The sequence below is a fragment of the Cupressus sempervirens genome, chromosome 4, assembly GCF_028749045.1.
Source record: "Cupressus sempervirens isolate cs-2001-9-10 chromosome 4, ASM2874904v1, whole genome shotgun sequence".
Lineage (NCBI taxonomy): Eukaryota > Viridiplantae > Streptophyta > Pinopsida > Cupressales > Cupressaceae > Cupressus > Cupressus sempervirens.
Genome location: NC_143121.1, coordinates 675219774 through 675241522, shown reverse-complemented (window position 1 = coordinate 675241522; position 21749 = coordinate 675219774). Strand labels below are relative to the sequence as shown.

Genomic DNA, 21749 nt, shown 5'->3' with positions numbered 1-21749 from the left:
TCAACAGGAGACCTACTCCTCACTTGCTCCAAGGTCAAAACCTGAGAACTCTAGCCACAACGAAAAAGAAAAACAAACTTCAATAACACCCTATGAAAAATAGAAGTAACAGAAAATAGTTAGTGATCTGTCCACCAATATTATGAAGATCAAGCCTCCTAAGCTCTCAAGCTCCAATTCTAGAGAAGATGTCGAGGCATGGCTAACTAAAATGAAGCAATACTTCAAAATCAGCAGTTTTTATAAAACATCTAAAGCAGTATGGGGGACATACCATCTCTCTGGAGAAGCAGTTACTTGGTGGGGAAACACCAAAATAGAGCTCAACAATAAGACCACTAAAATCACATGGGACAAGTTTGTCTCCATTTTAAATAATAGATAGCTTTCCCAAACCTTTTATGACCAAAAATTGTTATTTTCCAGAACCTCAAGTAGGGAGATTTGATTGTGCATAAGTACTGGGAGAAATTCACCCATTTACTAAAATATGTTCCCCCTTACCAGCAAAACAAAATTTGAAAGTTATGAAGTTTATTATGGGCTTAAACAATAGGATTGGGGGAGTTGCAGATGTCCTCACTCCACGAACTATAGAGGAAGTTCTCGAGAGAGTCATTCGACAAGAGCATAAAATTAAAAGGGATGACTCCATCCAAGATAATAATAGGAAGAACAGTTGGAGTGCTGATAATTCAGATTCAGGAACACATAAAAGGAGTTTTAAGAACTTCAGGCTCAACAAACCAAAATTCAAGGGAAGCAATGTTCATGAGGTTAAAGGTAACCCCAATAACAATGGCAGCAATAAAGGGAATGAAAAGAAGGGGCCACCCAAAGGATGTTTTGCATCCGGCGGGGACCACTACACCAATCAATGTCCCAAACAAGTTCAACACCAACCAACAATCACGACCCCCACTACCTCCTCAGCAAGTTGTTTAATAGCAGAGGATTCATGCAACATTGGACAATCAGCAAGCTAAATATCAATTGGGCCCTATAGAAACTCCAGATAATATTTATGCCTATGGTAATCCCATCTCAATTTTGATTGATAGAAAAGCAATGAAAAGATTTATTTCCCCAAAATTGTTGAGTAGGTTTCCTAAGAGAACTGGATTTATGGCAAAACCTTGGACTGTTGAGTATGCCAACAAGAGAAGGGCTAGGGTAGAGCAGTGTTTGTTGAATTTTAGAAGATCACTCTCCCACTAACACCTTGATTGAATGATTCCCAAGAGCATTGATGTCCATTCATAGCAAGCATGACCAAATCTTTATCTGCAATTAATTCTCAAATTACAGTAAGATGATCTTTTAAGTCAATAATCTTCATGATGTATGAAACTATTTGTTAATGTTTGGCAGCTTCAATTGGCTAAACTCGTGAGACTGAACTGAAGTTATATATATGCAATATTTCTATGTGATACATATGTGTGATATATATATTTATTTATTTATTTATTTGTGTAGTTAAATAATATATTATTATGCGAGATATTATTTATTAATATCTAATTATTGAATAGACATGTCCACGGGACATGTCTCTTCATAGCCTTTTCTCATTATAAATTAGAGGTTGCTGCCGTTTGGAACACACATACCATACACCAGCAATGCCTAGTACATTTGCAATGATTCTCCATATTCAACATGGTATCAGAGCCAAGGCTGCAAATGTAAGATAAGGAATAAAGAATGGATAACAAAAAGTTAGGCTCAAGCTCAATCAAGACAATATGAATCGAGTAAGTTGTATTTGACAAGACAAAACACAAGCAAACCGAATAGAAGGAACCTTGATGGGAGAGAGTGTGGCGGGTATTGAGTGCTAACAGTGAAAACAAAGGAAAGCTATAGAAATAGCCTTACATATCAGAGGTCACAACAAAATCAGAAACCAAACCATTGACAAGTGCTCAGTACAATGTATAGTTAAAGGTTGAAATAACCGTGAGTATGAAGCTGAGAACCACAGCATTGGTCCATGATGGTTTCATAATGCGCAACAAATGAATTGATTGAAAATGATAGATGATGTTCTGGCAGCAATAGCTACACACCAACTCTTTGAGAAAATGACCATACTGACTGTGCACAGTATACACATGAAAAGACAATGTCTTCTACAAGACTGTTAGCACATTTGAAATGCATTGCCGATTCATATTAGAACATGTCAATGCGAAGATTTTTGTCATGTTTGCAAAGCAATAGTAGAATAACAATTCTAGCAAGGCCTTAGAAACTCTGATCAAATGCAGTCAGCGAGAGTTAGTTTAAAGCAATTTGATAGATGTGCATGCAAAACTTGAAGCTATAGTCAACAACATGCATACAACATGCATGTCAAGTGCCCGACTGAGACACTACATTGTCAAATCCCATTAGGCTCGTAAGCACACATAATCAAAAATAGAGAAACAAAAAATGGAAATGTCGAAGAAAGTTATCCACATCCACAAAAGCATATATGAAAATATGTGTTTTCCAAAGAAAGTTTATAGTTGGAGCTGATACATAATGGTGTTTAGAAACCTTCGATTCAAAAAAGTCAATAGGAAAAGAAAAACATTTATCTGTATAGCTACAAATGACATTCCCACCATTGAAAAGAGTATGGACTACATTCACCCTGGGGGAATTGATCCATGATTATAATACAAAGGATATATGCAAAAGAACCAAAGTATGATTATTGAAAGGAACAAATAAGAAGGTGATTCCACCCCATCATCTGCGAACAACCAAACAGAGATTACCCACTTTTTTGCGACACAATTAATGACCAACATTCACCATAAGAATTGAAATAACTTTGATGCAATTTTTAAGATCGATAAATTTGTGCAACCAGTTAAGAGTCCACAAAATGTGGATTGAGTAATAAATTTATCGGACTTTATTAGACTATTATCACCAAAGTGTATTTGGGCACAACACTTCTATATAATAATGGAGTATTCAAACAAGCCATGTGAAATTGAGATTGTCATATTTAATACGATATGTTGATGTGGCAATCAAACCAATCAAATTCTTGTGTGGCCACGTAAGCGACTCATATGGGAAGAGAAAACAGTAGCAATAAGTCAACGACAGGGAAGTGAATATATAAGTTGCACCATTTAGTTTGGAGCAAGACTATTTAAGACTAATTATAAGAGTATTTAGCCTGTAAAGTTAAGTGGTAAGTATTAATTGTTTATTTCTTATGAGAAATTAGTGAATATAGAGTTGGGAAATTGATCACCTTAGATTATCACATGTGACTCTAATAAGGATTTTTCAATTTATTAATGAAACTAACAAGTATATGTGATATATATTGGGGTCAATAATTATGAAATAAGTTTCTTCACTCTAAAGAGATAATGAACATAAGTAAAAGAGCTATGAAATATAATGTGACATTAACATAATGAAATTGGTTATTAAAAGTGATTTTTTAAGAGCTATGTGTCCTGATCTTTTCCTTCGAGAACGATGTTACAGGAAAATCGAGACTAAAATCAAATTCAGATGGAGTTTGACACTTCTTCAAAGCTAAAAGATCTTAGAAATTGATGTTCAAAGGGAGTTTGACACATACATCTGAAGGAGCGAATAGAGGATATGTCTCAGTTGATCCTTGAAGATTTTGATCATATCAGAATCAAAGGGAGTTTTGACTTCATGTGAACTTTTGGTATCATGTGTGTGATTGCATGATTTAATGGGCCTACCCCTTGTGTACATCATGAGAAAGTGACGACTTCCAAATGATTATCACTTGTATTTGCATAAGTTATGGAAAGGTGACAATCTTACAATAACTTAATTTTCTATTATGATGGATATGTTGTGATGATGTCTATGCAGATCATGATAGATTATACTTTGCATGGTGAATGTTTGTATGGTATGCATTATGAGAATGCGTGCACAAATACCTTATAAATGTTTTGAGTACATAGTGAATGTTATGCAAATTGATGTTCTAGAGGGCCATTACACAAAGTACTTGGCGAATATCATGCGACTTGATATTTTGGAGACCATTACTCACAATACTCAGTGAATATCTTGCATCTCTACATTCTGGAAGGCCATTACTCAAAGAGTATTTGGTGAATATCATTGATATTCTGAAAGACCAATACTCATGATATCAAATATGATATCAAACCTTATTGAGTAATTGGTGAATATCATGTACTCTGGAAGACCAATACTCATGATATCAGATGTGATATCAAACCTTATTGAGTGCTTGGTGAATATCATGTATTCTAGGAGCCAATACTCATGATATCAAATGTGATATCGAACCTTATTGAGTACTTGGTGAATATCATGTAATCAATGAGACCAATACTCATGATATCACATGTGATATCAAACCTTATTTGAGCACTTGGTGAATATCATGTGTTAATATTCTAAAAGACCAATACTCATGATATCAAAATGTCACTTAGAGTATTTGGTGAATATCATGTATTGACATTCTGAAAGACCAATACTCATGATATCAAATGTGATATCAAAATGATGGATATCTAAAATTTGTCATTCCTACTATTACCAATGGTGTAATATGTCTTGTGTTTATCCTCCCTAGCTAAGAGGGGATGTTAATGTTTGGTAGCTTCAGTGGGATAAACTCATGAGACTAAACTGAAGTTATATATATGTGATATTTATATGTGATATATATGGGATTTATATATATGTGTGCGTGTGATATATATGTGTGTGTGTAGTTAAATAATATATTATTATGTGAGATATTATTTGTTAATATCTAATTATTGAATAGACATGTCCCGTGAAGGGACATGTCTCTTCATAGCCTTTGCTTATTATAAATTAGAGGTTGCTGCCATTTGGAACACACATACCATACATCAGCAGTGCTCAGTACATTTGCAGTGATCCTCCAAATTCAACACTATTGATTCCCCTCTAGCCATGTTAACATGCAGAAGTTGACGTCTCAGGGCCAAAGCTCTGTTGGTGTTGCTTAATTTATACAGGTCCTTCAAAGTCTAAAACATCTCTTTAGCTGAACTCAACTTAGAGATAACGGGAACCAGATGATCCTTAACTGAATCAATCAGGATCTTCTTTGCCATGACCTTGTTCTTTTTCTGTTGAGCTTTTTCAGCTTCTTCAGCAGACTCTGCTACATCAGAATTTATATAGTCAAGAAGATCGTTCTCTTTGAGCAATCAGAATTTTGAACTTGCATGAAGAGAAGTCAGAACAACCATCCAATCTGTCTTCAACCTTCAAACCATTCACCATGATGGTAGTGTTGAGCAAATAGGAAAAGTATAACAATACTTTATTATCATGCATCTTTAGATATCACTGTTTTTGTATGATCGAAATATATCTCTATCATGTGATATTGTGACTCGTTTTTGTTCTCTGGTTTGCTTGTCTGTGTATCTCAGTTCTAAAAGAAATATTATTACCTTCTTAGATATGTATGTAATGCTCCACATATGAGCTGCATATTCATATATTTTGTTTGAGGTCTTTTCATAGTCTTGTAAATTTATCAAGAGATATTCTGTTGATGTTTTTATCTCAGATCATTGTATGATCATTGAATTTAGAAGAGTTCAAAAGGCGACAGAGATATTGTAACCAGTTTTGTTATTCTAATAAAGGATCTATTTTTGGTGGGCTGGGTTGTTTCCCTCAATGAGGAGGGCTTTTCCCAAAAATTATTCTGTGTTATATTTAATTTGTTTTTGTGATTTCAATTGCATATATATTTATTTCTGGTTCATAATTTTAACAATAAAGGCATGGAATCTGCCCAAAAGGGGAGTGCTCAAAAGGAACAGGCTGAGGATTTCTTGTCTTTTGTAAATAGTAACAGTTGCTTAATCTCTGTGGAAGCCACACATAAGGCAATGGATATTGGAGCTGGCATTGGCGTCCTTTATCACTGAAATGGATTGCAATATTAATATAGGGAGCTATTTCCTACAGGTAGTGCTTATTTTAATAATAAATATGATTTTTAATTAATAATTAATATATTTAATTTTATTATTAACATTTGTCTCCACCTATAATAATAGTTGCAAGGTAGGTATTGCCAAAGCCAATAGCTTGCTAATCTTGTACTTCAACTAAACAAATGCCTATGTAATCAGCAATATCAATATAAATTGCAAATTTCTATTTTCTACAATTCATGGGTTAAACTCTATTCTATTTGCTCTCCATATCTCTATGCCATATAAATTCCCTTAAATTTTAAAAAAAATGACTTCTACAATTTCTTACATCTTTTGGACAATGTGATTTATTCTCAATTTTTCAAAAAATCTTATGCTTTTGCTTTGCCAATTTTCCTCCCCAACACTTTATGCTTCTATGCTAAAAAGAATCACAGAGTTGACACACCTACAACAAATGCGTAATTTACCTCAAACCATAAAATGTAAAGTTGGCCATCGTCTTGAAACTGCTGACATTTTATGGAGCCACAAATATTATTATTAGAAAATCCAATGATTTCAGTTTTTGTCCTGCAAAATTTAATCTTACCACTTTGAGTTGATTGTACTACAATAACAACTAGCTTGATGTTTCTTCCACGAATCACAGTCCTGTTTGCACACAACATAGAAAGAACAAAGATCAACATATTATCGTCGTGCAAGCTTAAACTATAATTTGAGACATACAAAAAGTGAAACAAAATTTACCCTATGAGTATATGATTAAAAGAGGTGGCATTAGGACAAAAGATAGCTCAAGCTTTCGAACCCGGCTTAAAAGATTATGAAATGCTTAAATGATGCAACACTTAAAGACCAAATTAAAAACAATGAGGAAAGTAGATTAGACAAAATCAAAAGCATTATATGAAGATTTGTCTGCATCTGTACAACAGTTCAAATACTACTGTTTTTTAGTAATTTTACAGACTTCAAAGAGATTGACACAAAGTTGATTTCAGGGTTGAAAAAACTCAAAAATACTAATTTCAAATCTCTAAAAGTCTTGTAATCTTAAATTAAATTTACACAATTCTTGAATCAATTTTGAAATTAAATTATTAATCGTGTATATTTGTTTAATGCAACCAATATTCATAAATAATCAAAAGTTAGAATAAAGAGAATATTATTTCATCATTATGCAGTCTTAAATTGTATGAAAATTCCAATTATAGAAGATGTGGAGAAGGATGGATTGTAGGATGCCCTAAGACAGTAGTTCTCCCTCCATACAGTCCTACTCCATTCTTCTATGGTTGGAGTCAACTATGATTCATCAATAGTCTCCTGACATAGGAGTTGGAAAGGTACTTGCAGCAGGTTGCCCTTAGCAGTTCTCCCTCTCATAGTGCAGTAGGGTGCCTGCCTGGTTGTTCTCCCTCTCTCCCATAACTACACTGCAGCAAGGTGCCCTTAGCAATTCTCCCTTAACTGCAGACTCTATCCCACTCCCTTGTGACAGACTATTGCAAGAATAAATTTATATTTTAATGTTTATTAACATTTAGACAGAGATGCATTATAAATTCATATAAATAATCAATCATTGTTTCTGCATTACCAATAATAGACTAATAGGATACCCTAGACCCAGATCTGATTACTCTTGTTCTATCCCTGGTATTGGGTATTCAATCTGCTGAAGAATATTGTGTCTTCTTCTAATTCAATCTTTTGCTTGTTTGGCTCTTCTATTTTATGCCCTTAACCAAAAAGGATGTTGTCCCTTTATATCCCATTATGCAGAGTGGAAAATCCTGTCCTTTGTGTCGGTGACCAAGTGAGGCATCACTTACCATAGATCATTGCTTTCCACAATGTCTCTTGGAAATATTTGCTTTCGAGATAGAAATTCTCTATCATGATTTGTTTCTTTCCTAGTTATCAATCAATAAAGCTTTGATGATCGTCTCTTAACAAATTGTGAGCAACCTTCACATTGCAATGGCCTCATTCCTTAATAACAGTTATTGCAAAGCGATAAAACAGATTAGATTACTGCATTTCTGGATTAATTTGTGTACAATTTTTCATCATCAATATTTTGGATCATACCACATGATCCATCATTAAGATGAAGCAATAGCCAGAGAGGTTTCCAAGAAATGTTTGATACCTCTCTCTGGCTGTTGCTTCATCTTGATAATGGATCACGTAGAATGATCTGAAATGTTAATGATGAAAAATCGTGCACAGTTTAATCCAGAAATTCAAGACTCTAACATTATGGACTGGAAATTACATGAATAAGATAAATATATTGTTAATCTGGTTGCACTCCACTCAGCACCAGATCATCAGTGGAACTGTTAGGTTTAACTTTAATCCAGAAATTCAAGACTCTAACATTATGGACTGTGGAAATTACATGACTAAGATAAAAAGATTGCTAATATGGTTGCACTCCACTCAGCATCGGATCATCAATGGAACTGTTAGGGCACATTACATATTGTTCTAGCATGAGAATGATCACTTTGTTTGCTATGATATATTGATAGAAATAGCGCCATACCACACCTCCATAATTATTATAAAATCAAGCTCCAGTATTTATCCAAGGTTCCAAATATTTTATTAATTATCTTCTATGGTTCGATATAAATATATATTATATATACCAAATTATAGACTCCAAGCTCTCACAGAAACTATCTGCTGTAGAAATAAATCAAGCTCCTGTATTTATCCAAGGTTCCAAATATTTTATAAATGATCTCCTGTGGTTCAATATAAATATATATTATTCATACCAAATTATAGACTCCAAGCTCTTGCAGAAACCATCTGCTGTAGAAATAGACTCGGCCCAATATACGACCAAGAAATATATTAAGGTTCTCAAATAATATTAAATTCATCTCCATAGATATGAATGGCAACAATCTTCACAAATTATATTTATGAAATAGTTGATGAATATATAGGCGCCAAAAAACTTGACTTCAGAAACATTCATAAATAACATAAGATAAATTGTTAATGCCCAACAAGAGACCACAAACGGGCCTAAGGAACCGAAGATACAAACAAAGGCCAGAAGGCAGCAGGACCACCAAACGATGTCCAAGAAAAAGGAAACAAACAAAGCAAGACGCAAACAAAGAGAAACAGCACTATACAAGAGAGACTACGAGTCACCAAAAAGTAGCCCAAAACCGAAGGATGACTATCTATGTGCAGAGAAGTTTGAACCCGACACCAAAGAGAGGGGGACAACTAATGTTCATGGTGTATGTGCATATGATCTCTACACGGCCTCATCGATCTGGTGTGGGTAACAATGGACGGGCCCCCAACACACTTTGTTCCTCTAGGAGAGGTAACCGAAGTGAAGAAGGAAGTGACAAGCTAGTGAAGGGATGCAGACCCATTGGGGGTTAGTTCCTGAAGAGTGAGATCCTGAAGACGGAAGGCCTCCTAGAGATAGAGTGCAAGGCATCGTTGATCATCATAACTGAAAAAGGAGAGGGACCTGCACTCTCTAAATAAGCAATGTAACCTCCCACAAATCTCGTAGTAAATCAAGCAATAGTAGAAGATGGATCTCAATCTCAGCCACAGCCAAGTCACAACACAAACAAATCCACTCATCCCTGTTGATCTGGTGATCTATCTAGATACAGAGCCGGTGAGAGCCAACTCTGAAAGAGCCCAACTAGGTACGTAAGGCATGGAGACAACACTGGGAAGAATAGCAAGGTCGATCAACGATGCCATCTTGAATGTCAATATAGTGCTCCGCATAAAAGGCCATACGAGGGCAAAGGCCCCCAACAGATCAACCCAACTCACGTGAATAAACCTGTTGTAGATGTCCATCCTAGTAATCTCATTCAGCTTCTCTTACGGGGAGAGAAGATGAGCGAGAGGGTCCAAAGAGTACTGAAAGGGAGTACGGCGGTCAATATCAATACCCACAGAGTTGAGAAGATTGGAGACCTCAGCATAGCAACATCTAGCATGACTAGTGAGGTCAAAGGCCATAGGAATAACGATATCTACCATCAATAGAGTCCACAAAGCCCCTAAGTCTATGAAGTAACCAAACCAAATCAAAGATCGTACAAAGTCTAAAGGGATGAGCAGCGAACACGGCAAAGATAAACACTAGTAAGAGTGGTCGGCTAACAACGAATGAAATGCCAAAGAAGAAGAGTTTGCACCTTATCCACTAAAGCCCAATCAATGGCTAACAAGGAGGGCCACCAGATGGCAAGGAGGGCCCCAAGATGGTCGAGCCATAAAGGATAGTATATCTGACCAAGGATTCTAAGATAGACATCTTAGACATGGTATCCTAAAAATTATGTCTGAAGCACTGCCTCTCAAGCAAAGCAAGTGAACCAAGCCCCTTGTTGATCCATGGCGTCATGGCCAATCTCAGAGTGAGACATGGCCCAGAGAATATGATGCCCAAATAGGTGTAGTTAAAGGTCATCTCAATCCCAGACCCTCTAAAGAAGCAATGGAAATGAGAGGTTTTCAAGCAATTGAAAACCATAACTCAGGTCTTGCCCAAGTTAACCACCAACTGCCGAGAATCACAAATGGAGGCCAGATCGTCCAGAAGACAGTGTAACCCATCGAGGAAGGAGTATAGCAGTACCATGTCGGCAGCAAAGAGAAGGATGGATATCAAGACCTAATGAAGATAACAACCATCCTCGAGAAGCGAGAATCTCATCAGATAAGTCTCAAGCTCATCAATGTAGATACCAAATGGCTTAGGAGAAAGAGGGCAGCCCTACTTGACCCCAATAGAACTCTGAATGAAATCGGAGAAGCCCAAAGGAGTCCTAAGACAACCAACAACCCTCTCGTAAAGGCTAACCACGAATGTCATAAAGGGTGACGATGTAAGAGAGGAGAGAACTGAAATCTAGGTCAGGGGGGAAAGCGAGGTAGCAGGGGAAGAGCATGTGCCAAAAGTACTTTGAGATACCCAAAGTAAAGAGTTGAGCGACCTGCACTACTCAAGGTAGAAGAGACTTCTTCCAATGAAGGAAGCTACAGTAGGAGAGTCTAACACGGGGAAAGGAGGGTGATCAGTGAAGGTGGAGCGAACAAAGTGGTAAAAGGACTTGCAATCGTCATCAAACCAACAATTCTAGGGATAGAAGCTGGGGTGAGAGGGATGGGCAACAAGGACTAGAAAGAAATCTGCAATCATACTCCTATGACTTGTAATAGAGATAACCACTATTAGCAATTGTGTGTTGACCCAAACAGCAATAAACCATATTGTTTGCCACATACCAATTGAGTTAAAGATATCCATGCTTACTTCTGGAGCATTTGTAATTACTAAAACTTATATGCCTAATGCAATAGATCGTACTATCCATGATCTTACAATATCTTAATTAACTTGTGATCATATTTTAATATTTTTATAATTATTTTCATTTATTATATTTTAATTTTATTATGGTTTAAAATTTTAATATTAAATTCCATTTCAAGAAGGGAACATTACATTTTCATATCTTTTAGCCCAAAAGAAAAACAGCAGACTCTAAGGTCGTGTTGGTGTTTCCCACTGCCATTAACGGGTGCCAATGCCCTTGTAAAACACAAATCATTTGAGTGCTTAATCGGTCCTAACTAATTAATAAAAAGGTTGAATGCTAGAAGTCAAGTGCCTAAAGGAACAAAGTACCCATAGCCATAGAGAATGGTGGTAGTGCTTAAGGTTTGAAGGGCCCTTCCTCTCCCTCTTATAGATAGGTCAAGGGAATCTTGGACAACTCATTAATACACCTAGAACCGCGAGATCTACTGAATACGGATCGATGGTCTCCACCACCCCTAAGTGGGTCCGAGCCAAGGAATCAATCACACTGCTAAATGCACCCTATCCATTATTGAATTTAATATTATCTTTAACCCAATTTTAGATTGGGTTATCCTTTAATTGAGTAAATGCAAACTCATGTTGACTAATTACAAAGAGGAACTAGATAATGAGGAGCAAGTTGTAATTAGAGAAAAAAGACAAGGCATGTAAACAAAGCCTTACCTATACTATTATGTACAAAAAGAGACTTAACTTCTCGAATTTGTCTATGTATAAGACTCTATATCTACTAGTGTTACAAAGAAATGTGTTCCCTCACCTGTTGAACAAAGGAAACTCATGTGTATAATGTCCCCATGTTTGGCGAGTCTCTACCGTTGATTGAGTCAGTTCATCATAGTGACCCTCGTGATTTGACAGTGAGATTTGAGGGTCTCAATTAAGGACTTACTATTTTTAGAAAGTCTAATTTGGACAATTGTCATATTTGGCAGTGTCATTGATGGCGTTGCCAGATAGTCATCACCTGCATTGGATGGGGCTATTTAATGGACAGGTTCATATTTATTAATTAATTCTTAAGGTTACATTATTATAATGGCACTTTATTATATTTAATGTTATAAAATGATGTTGTGTTGATGAAACTTTTTAAGTGAAAGGTGTGATGAAGAAGCTATGTGCCATTTGGTGTTATAAATATGAGCCCATTGTGAAAGAAAAGACATCCAATTGTCTATTTTCTTTTGTTATCTTTAAGAATTTTTTTTTTTTTTCCTGAGCTTCTAATTCTCAATTCGCTTCTGAGGTGTAAGGGTATGATCTGAAGATTTGAGAGTAAGCTGGTACTTCAAAATCAGCATTGAGGTATGGTGATTTTGTTATATTCTGAATATTTGTTATATCTCCCTTCCTGTGTTTCCTGTGGCTGGGAGAATTAATTGAGCTGAGAATTATTGTGACTTCTTCATATTCATGCTGTTGCTAAGAAATCAGTATCTGTACCGAGTTGTTTGGAATTTTATTGCAAATTGAGGAGTCTTCATTCAGTGTTCAAACATCTTATATTTATGGTCTTTGGGCGTTGGCTTTTCTTGCACAATTGGGCATCTCATATCACTATCTCTTGGGTGACTTAGGTCTGCAAATTTGCTGCTATTTCCATCTATTTCTGGATGCTGAATTCTTTGCACATTGGTGTGGGAATTTATCAGCAAATTAGTGATTGTTTAACCACTTCCCTGGACGCTTAAAATACTGATCGGTTGGCATTGAGAATTGTTGTTGTTGGGCATCCGTTAAATCTGGGTGTTTGGCACGACTTAGGACTGCAAAATCTGGGCGCTTGCATTCAGTATGATTTGTGGCGTTAAATGACTCAGGTTCTGACTGTCAGGTGTGTGGCGTGCAAGGTAGTGACCATCACAGCTGGCAGCATTTTAGAGTGTAGGATTTCCTTGCACATTCCAGGGCATGCATTCACTTGGAAGCCTGGACGAGACCATCTTGGCTGCTATTTGCTCACTGCAGTAACATTTTCAGGTTCATGTTAATCCAAATGTCACTTTGTTCATATTGCAGCTGTGATTTGAATAAGAATTGCATACTGTTCACATTCTGATAATGGTATATTACATGAATTGTCCATTTAAGTTTTAGGATTCATTTCATCCTCGTATATTTATGTATTCAAAAATCATTAAGCCCAAAATTGCAAAAGATGATCATATCATTCAATATTTTAAGCTAAAGCCAGGTTAAGCTCATTATAGTGGTTGAGAATTTGCTTGCCAAGTGTTTGACGAAATGTCAAACAGCTGATTAGTGAAAAAAATCGGTCTTTGTTTTGAACTATAACTGGTTGGAGGTTATTACAGTGGTATCAGAGCAGTTTCCTGCCAGCCTGCAATTATTGGGCTCAGTTGCCAATTGATCACTGCATTGTTTACTCCGAGTAGACATTATACCCGCAGAGGTCGTACATCCCCACTTGGTGATGGGGAACCTGATATTCAGTTTGGCAGTTTGGCTGACAAGAGTGTTGGTGGTCCCAGGGGTTCAGCCGATACAGGTTATAGAAATGTTGGCACAGGGTCTGAGGTAAATAGAGAGGTTTGGGACACATTCAGGGATCTTGTGCATGGTAAGCATCACGTTCTCGAGGTGTTGCAGCAGCCTTCTAACACACTGCAGTGGATTGCACTCCCTAGAGATCGAAGTAGGGAGCAAGGTGCTTGTGATGGTTATGTTAGTTCACATTGATCCCGAGTTGATCACAGATACAGCGATGGTGACAGGGCTAGAGTTGAGGATCGGGGGAAGATAGGTAACAGGGTTGACAGGACTGGATAGACGAGCACTTATGATAGGCCACAGTAGCCCACATTTTAGAGACCTGAGGCAGATGCGGTCAGTACTAAGTCTCCAACCTTTTGCAGATGGCATGGTGGCACACTTTGCAAAGTGGGATGCTCTACTGCAGGCGATTAAGCAACATCTGAATTTGATAGATTTCTAACACGTAAGTGGGAGCATTCTAGAGGTAGGCTACATCTGATAGACCTTCGCCATCAGATTTGAGGCCTTCTTGGGTGCACACACCTCAAGTTGCTTCAGCTATTTGGTATGACATTATCCCTTGAGTTTACACCACTTTTAATTCTGAGATTTACACTTAACGCCTGACTTTTGCTCCTCTAATAACCAGGTTCACAAGCCTCTTCTTGGTCTTCTTTGCACTTGATTTGCTTTTGATTTGAATTGGATTATGATTGAAATGAATGCATCTGATTTGTCTTTATAGGCTACTTTTCCAAAAACTCACTTCTTGTTGTCTACAAACCAGCTTCAAATTGCCTTTAAACACCTTTATCTGCATATCTGTTACATTCCCAAGCCGATCTTCTCAAATACTTACACACTTGATTTTGCAAATTAATATAACCAAACAAGTCAACCTCATATAATATTTAAACATTTGAATTACATAACCTCCAACTGCCAACCTGATGGTAATCTTGAATTCCACCTTAATCATATTGACTTTGTTAATGACTTCCTTGAAAATTTGGTCCAATGAGAGGTCGGATATCAAACCTTCCATGGGATTTTCACTGAAATTAGACTTGAGCAAATCATTTAGCCTCCAAGATCAGGTCAGAAATCCACTATTTGATTGGATTTCTTCAAAATGCAAATTGGGTTTTCATTATCTGTTTGGAAATTGATCCAATGAAGGGTCAAAATTTACACATTCATCAGGAATTTTGACTGAAACTAGTCTAATGAAAAGTCAGAACTCCAACCTTTATTGGAAATTCACCTTGAACATTTTCAATTGCATGTGAGGATCTCAAAGGGTAGATCAGAAATTCACCCTTTGTCAGGATTTTTTTTCATCAAATACATAAAGGAGCTTTGATGCTTATTTGGAATTTGCTCACAACCTAGGTTGGAAATCAGGTTCATTTGGCATCTGCATGGAGATCAGATCAGAAATCCACATGTTGTTAGGATAAATGCTTAAGATCTAGGCAGATGAATGTTTGAAATTTTCCACCAAAACAGATTGGATTTTGACCGTGCCTTCGGACTTTTCATCAACATGTAGATCAGATTTTCACCATGCCTTTGGATTTTTCCTCAAATGCAAATCAGAAATCAGGAGTCTGTTTGGATAAGCCAAACAAAGCCAGATCGGAAATTAGGCATTCGTCAAGACAAAATGCTTCATCCAAGTTGGAAATCCCCCAAGTGTTGGAATTTCCTCTCGAGGACAGGTTGGATATTATCAACTTGCTTGGACAACCATCCCAAAACAAGTTGAAAACCAGATACTTGTTTGGATTTTTATTGAACACTCAATCTGATTTCCATACTCATCAAGAATTTCACTCTAAGAGGTGGTCAGGTTTTGGCCATGACTTAGGATTTTTGCTGAACAGCAGATTGAAAATCAGGCCCTTGATTGGAATTTTCCCACTAGGAAATAGGAATTTCACATTTGTTTGGATTTTCATCCAAGACTGAATGGATTTCCTCGATGCTTGAGAATTTTGATCAAAAGGATGTTGGAAATTAGAAAAGTGTTAGGATTTTGACTTGCAGATTGAGAGTTCCCTTACACTTCCGTTCTTTCACTGCCCAAATGCATCACTCCTCACCTTTTGAACCTTTATGTTGCCCAAATTTCCTTACTTCGTCAATCACCTAAGACTTGCAAAAAGCTGCCAAGCCAAGACCTGCCTAAGCAAACTACTAGACTACCAAGTAAAAGGGGGGGTCCCCATTTGCAATAGGGTGATGGTGTGAAAAGGTCACAACAAATCCCTTGAAGATCATTATTACAGTTAAGAGTTAGCAGACAATTGACCAATTGCTTGTTGGTGGGTCACCATTCCTCGTAGGTCATTATAACTGTTGATGCCAATAGAAATTTGGCAATTAGCCTATTGTTGGTTGTTAGGCCAGTGAGTTGATTGAACTCTGTTGATTATCTACAACTAAACTAAGAATGGTGAATACTGACAGTACAAGAACATGCTTACATCTTTTTAACCTTGGCCAAGATGGCACAATGCAGTTGCATACGACCGTTATTCACATGAACCACATCATGTTCTAGTAAGATGGTCATGCTAATTAGGAGGTACCTATAATGTGTGACTAATTAAGAATTGTGTAGGTTCTAAACACCTGGCTTAGATGACAATTAGGCATATCCCTATGTGTACACCATTGTGATGGGTAGGGATGCTTCAGATAGCAAGTATTGCAGAAGGGCGCTGGTCTATTGTTGCAAGGAAAAGCACCTGATGATGCTCTCCCTCTCCCAGTAATGTCAAGACCTGTAAGAGATTCCAGGTTGGAAGAAAGAAACTAATATTCCTTTCTCTCTCCTTTGTTATTGCATTTCTTTATGAGAGAAAAGAGCACTTGAATTTATTATTTAGTAATGCTCATGCATATGTGAAAAGAATTTCACTTTTTTTCCAGTTGTTAGAAGTAATAGAAAGTGCAAATTTTTATTTTATCAGTTTGAAATTATCTTAATGGTGACATTTGGCTGTGATTTAAATTTGAAATGGTTAGCATGTTACACTTCTAGTTGATAGAACTCCATACCATTACCGTCATCGCATGTCAAGGTGCTTGACATCAGTTGGATTGTTTTATTCTCCGCTGGAAATGGATGACTTTGCACCATGTATGAGATGACAGCGCATCAGAGTGACTCGGCATCATGAATTTACTTGGCTTTGAATCACATCACTTCATAGTTATGAAGAATGTTGATGGTTTGTTGTTGATTCTTCCATTGTTCCCTTATATCTGAAGGTGTTCATAATTGGCATTTTTTTTTTTGTGATGACTTGGCACCTCAGAGTAACTCGACATCATGACTTGACTTGGCTTTCAATCACATTGCTTCATAGTTTTGAAGAATGTTGACGGTTTGTTGTTGATTCTTCTGTTGTTGCCTTATATCCAAAGGTGTTCATACTCGGCATTTTTTTTTGGCATGTATGAGATGACAGAGCATCAGAGTGACTCGGCATCATGAATTTACTTGGCTTTGAATCACACTGCTTCATAGTTTTGAAGAATGTTGAAGGTTTGTTGTTGATTCTTCCGTTGTTCCCTTATATCCGAAGGTGTTCATACTTGGCATTTCTTTTTGTGATGACTTGGCACCTCAATCAATATTGGTATCGGTAGATATTGTTTTCATATATATTCAGCTCCTCTCATGAGCGTCAACCAATTGTGAATTAAAGTCCACAGTTACATTCTTGATGGTGTTGATTCATCGTCTAGTAATTCTGTGTGTGCCTCTTTCTCTCTCACCTTTTGGTATTTGTAAGCAACATGTTCAAGAAATTGTGGTGTTTTTAACTATTGTTGGTGTTAAGGAAAACATGCATGAACTTTCATCATATTTGGAATTTTAACATCTTGTTTTTTTTTGTGTGTTATTATTCTGCTCTGTAGGAGCTGCATAAATATTAAAAAGACTTTTGTAATAACTACTGTCTATTGAGTATAGCAATTATTCTCTGTGCATTGTGATCTGATATATTCTGTATCGCGTATATCTATTCTCAGAATATTATACTTAGTCACAGTTATATACCGTTGTTTTTGTTATTCCCAATCAGTGTGTGATCGTTATGTAGATTCAGGAATTCATTATTATTGATTGTGAATAAATTGCAAAAGCAAAATTGCAGGCTTATTGACTATTTGTCTGAAGACATCAATTATGAGCAAAGATTTTGTAATGAGCTGTGAAATCTGAATAAAGGAGTTGTCATTTTGTGTGCTGGGTTGTTTCCAGAGGAGAGCTTTTACCAAGATAATAATGTGTCATTTGTTAGGCATTCCTGATTATTGCATTCGTATATTAGAGTGGATCTAAATAAAAAATCCTGAACCAGAACTCTTAAGACTTGAGATATTCTATTTACAGTGAATATTCTCGGACCATCACAAGTTATGGACAGGTCTTCTTGGTTTAGTTATGATCATTCAGGATTGAGGATTGTTCATGTTTTCGAGAGTTATTATTTGAGGAGATGTCTGTCAGCTAAGTTACCATATTCACCCCTCAGCATGCAAATTTGACATTCGATTCGTAGCTAATTCAAAGTCGGTTCCGGTTCTTGTCAAATTCATTATTTGTCTGATGGATTCCCTACAAATTCTCTTTTTCGGAACCTAGCTGAATTTGGGCAAATGTCGAATGAATTTTGTAGTTGACTGAAGAGCCCAGGAGGAATTTGGAGCAAATTTGGGCATACAACCAAAAAAGTTTGACTTTTTAATGTTTTTTTGGTTTAAATATAATCTGATTTATTATCCAACCGACCCAACCCTAAAACATGCCCACACTTCATATAGTGGTGTACGAACTTATTTGCTGTAGCATAATTTTACATACATATTTAAAATAATTAAAAAATCTTGTACAGATGAACCCAAAAGAAACCCGAACCCAAACCCAGCCCCAAAAAATTTTGATCGAATTTCAAACCCAAATGTCGAACCCGCATCCAAACCAGCAACTTAGTTTGTCAGTATTCATTGCACAAGATAGGATGCATGCAGTGCTATGATCATCATATGAATGTCGCTTTCACTGGATATTGTTATTCGTAAGCAACGTGCTCAATATAGTGTTCCATTTTCTTACTATTGTTGGTGTTAAGGAATTTCATCATATTTGGACTTTTATCATCTCAATTTTCTGTGTGTTGTTATTCTGCTCTGTAGGAGCTGCATAAAAGACTTATGTAATAACTACTCTGTGTATCGAGTATAGCCATTATTCTCTGTGCATTGTGATCAGATATACTCCGCATCATGTATATCTATTCTCAGAATTCTGTACTTAGTCACAGTTATATACTGTTGTTTTTTGTTATTCCTGATCAGTGGTGATTGTTGTGTACATTCATGGATTTATTATTATTGATGAATCAATCATAAAAGCTAAATTGCAAAAGATTTTCTGTCCGTCTGAAGACGTCAATTATGAGCAAAGATTTTGTAATGAACTGTGAAATCTGAATAAAGTGATCATCATATTTTGGAATGTGTTGTTTCCCTCAGAGAGAAAGGTTTTTCCCAGGATAATAATTGTGTCATTTGTTATTATATTTTTAATTATTGCATTCTTATATTCTGGTTCTAAAACTTAACACAAGTTTTCTGTTTTTTCCCGAAAGACATAGATGCTACGGTCTACCATGCGTATATTTCTTAATTTAAATCTAAATAATTGATTTCATACAAAAATAAATAAAAATAGCTTGCCCGATAAGTAAGATTTTTAAAACCACTTCACCAAAAGTATCCCATAAAACCCCCAAATTGGTTATTCCCAAACATCTGAATTATGATACTATAGAGCATTACAGTCCCAAGGTTCGAAAATCATGATTAAGCAACCCCAATTGTGTTTCAACTCGACAATGTTGGGCTGAAGCTCATGGACCAGCTAGGTCTCAAACCTAGGACCTTTCATTTGGTGCTGCTCGTAAACAACGTTGTAGGTGCTTGGGGCCATGGCTTAGTCTGCTTCTGATACCATATTGAAAAAACTGCCCATGGACCAGCAGGGAATCGAACTTAAGACCTTCCATTTGTTGCTGGAATACTCCTGACCCCTTTAGTGGCTAGTTGATCATCGGTACAGGTGTGGCTTACTACAAACTTGGCAATTTAAAAATCACCTAAATTCATCAAAACTGGATAAAAACTTAGCATCTGACAAGCATACAGTACAGATTGGACATGGGTTCCAGCTTGCAACTCAGCTGCGAGTAAGTCAATGAGTCAGTCGGCTGCAGTTGCAGTTAAAGGATTATGAGTCTGTGTTATATATTGTACACTTCTAATATTTACTGTCAATAAAACTGTTCAACTTGTCAAAATATACATGATTCAGTTGTACTGTCGACATTTTCCGACGGCATTCATCCAAAATGCTATTTCTCAGATTCTGATCTTAAGATATTCAACGAGCGTTTTATACTTTACAAACAATTCAGACAAAGGCAAGGGTTAAACTCTCGACAACATTGATCTCAGAGATACCCTACGGTCGTGGCTAATCCAAACGCTGTTCAAAAAGGGTGAATTAACCAAATAAATTATATCTGAAAGGCAAAATAGAAACATTTATATGCAGGAAAAAAACGAACATACTTGAGGGTATCAAGGTTGGTGCAGACCTGCAGCCACTGTGCGGGATCTCCATAGACGTGCTCTCTGCTAAACAAAGCCGCCGCTACGGCAGGCACGCGTGTGCGGTGCTTCACTAGCCAGTCAGTTTTGAGGATCCCATGGGTTTTTGAGGGCTGGATCATACGACCAGGAGCTTGCTCTTGTTTATCTTTTTTAGCAATAATAGAAACTTTGTCGAAATCGGGAAGAGCGAGGGTATTTATAGGGGGCTGCTCTGAGTGCAAGAAATTGGATATGATGGAATGCAGCTCCGGCACTCCTACCAGCGAGACCAACGCCACAGGAGGGGTTCGGAGCTCCTCGGGGTATTCCTCCATGGATTCAACACTGCTGCTCTTTTATTCTTGCCTTTTTATTCTTTCTTTGCCACGCCAGAAACCAGTTTTTGTGAAATTTGTGTCAGCTTGTTCGCATTACACTCAATTTGGAACGTGCGAATCGGACATAAACGCATCTGCGGTGATATGGGAATAAGTGTAGCTGAATTTGCAGAGTTTGCCGTTAGATGTCGATCTCGCCAGTTAGGCAGGGTCCTGTGGGAGGGGCTTGGGCTCTATTTTTGTGGAGCAGGTGGTTCCATGATACTTTTTAAGTGGGGGAGGGGCTTGGGCGCTATTTTTGTGGAGAGGGTGATTCTATGATACTTTTTTAGTGGGGGCTAAAGAGTTAATTGGAATCTTTTCTTACAAAAGAGGAGCTCTGAATTTTTAACCCTCTCAATTTGAGCTGGTGAAAAAGGGGTGGCGCTGAATTTAGCCCCACCAACTTAGGAAAGAATTATGCCATTTGTCAACAATCTAATCGTCATTTTCCCACCAAAACGAATTTCCATCAAACAAATTTATGAATGAATTTTATTTTTATTTTTTTTTATTCATGAGACAAAAGCTTCTTTAAATTTAGCAATTATGTTTTTTTGAAGCGGATTCATTTATAAATCCATAGGACCACTTCCTTTTTTAAATATCCCTAAAAATTCTCAGCAACACCCATTCTATTTTTTAGAAAATGGGTGCTTATGAGACCCCCGCCTTATACCGAGTGGGTTTTATTGTATTGCAAACAATCAGGTAGAGATTTTTAGAACGTTGTTACTTTGGATCAAATTGAAAATGAGAATGGGTATAGGAATGTGGAATGGGAGTGATAATCCAAATCTGTTTGGTTCACCTCAAATTTATTTG

At 36.8% G+C, this 21749-nt stretch overlaps 1 protein-coding gene across 2 annotated transcripts in view; it reads right to left on the bottom strand.

The window, feature by feature from the left end:
* Positions 1–21060, bottom strand: part of LOC149563062 (trafficking protein particle complex subunit-like protein) — a 67716-nt gene extending 46656 nt beyond the window's left edge. The window contains exons 1-2 of one of the 2 annotated variants that reach the window (XM_089826477.1): positions 20527–21060; positions 6562–6623 (exon numbers count right to left, since the gene is read on the bottom strand). In XM_089826477.1, coding sequence (XP_089682603.1) covers positions 6562–6623; positions 20527–20882 — 418 coding nt within the window. In that variant the 5' untranslated portion in view covers positions 20883–21060. The remainder of the gene's footprint in view (positions 1–6561; positions 6624–20526) is intronic. The other variant, XM_089826478.1, reaches the window with a different exon arrangement.
* Positions 21061–21749: the final 689 nt, after the last annotated feature.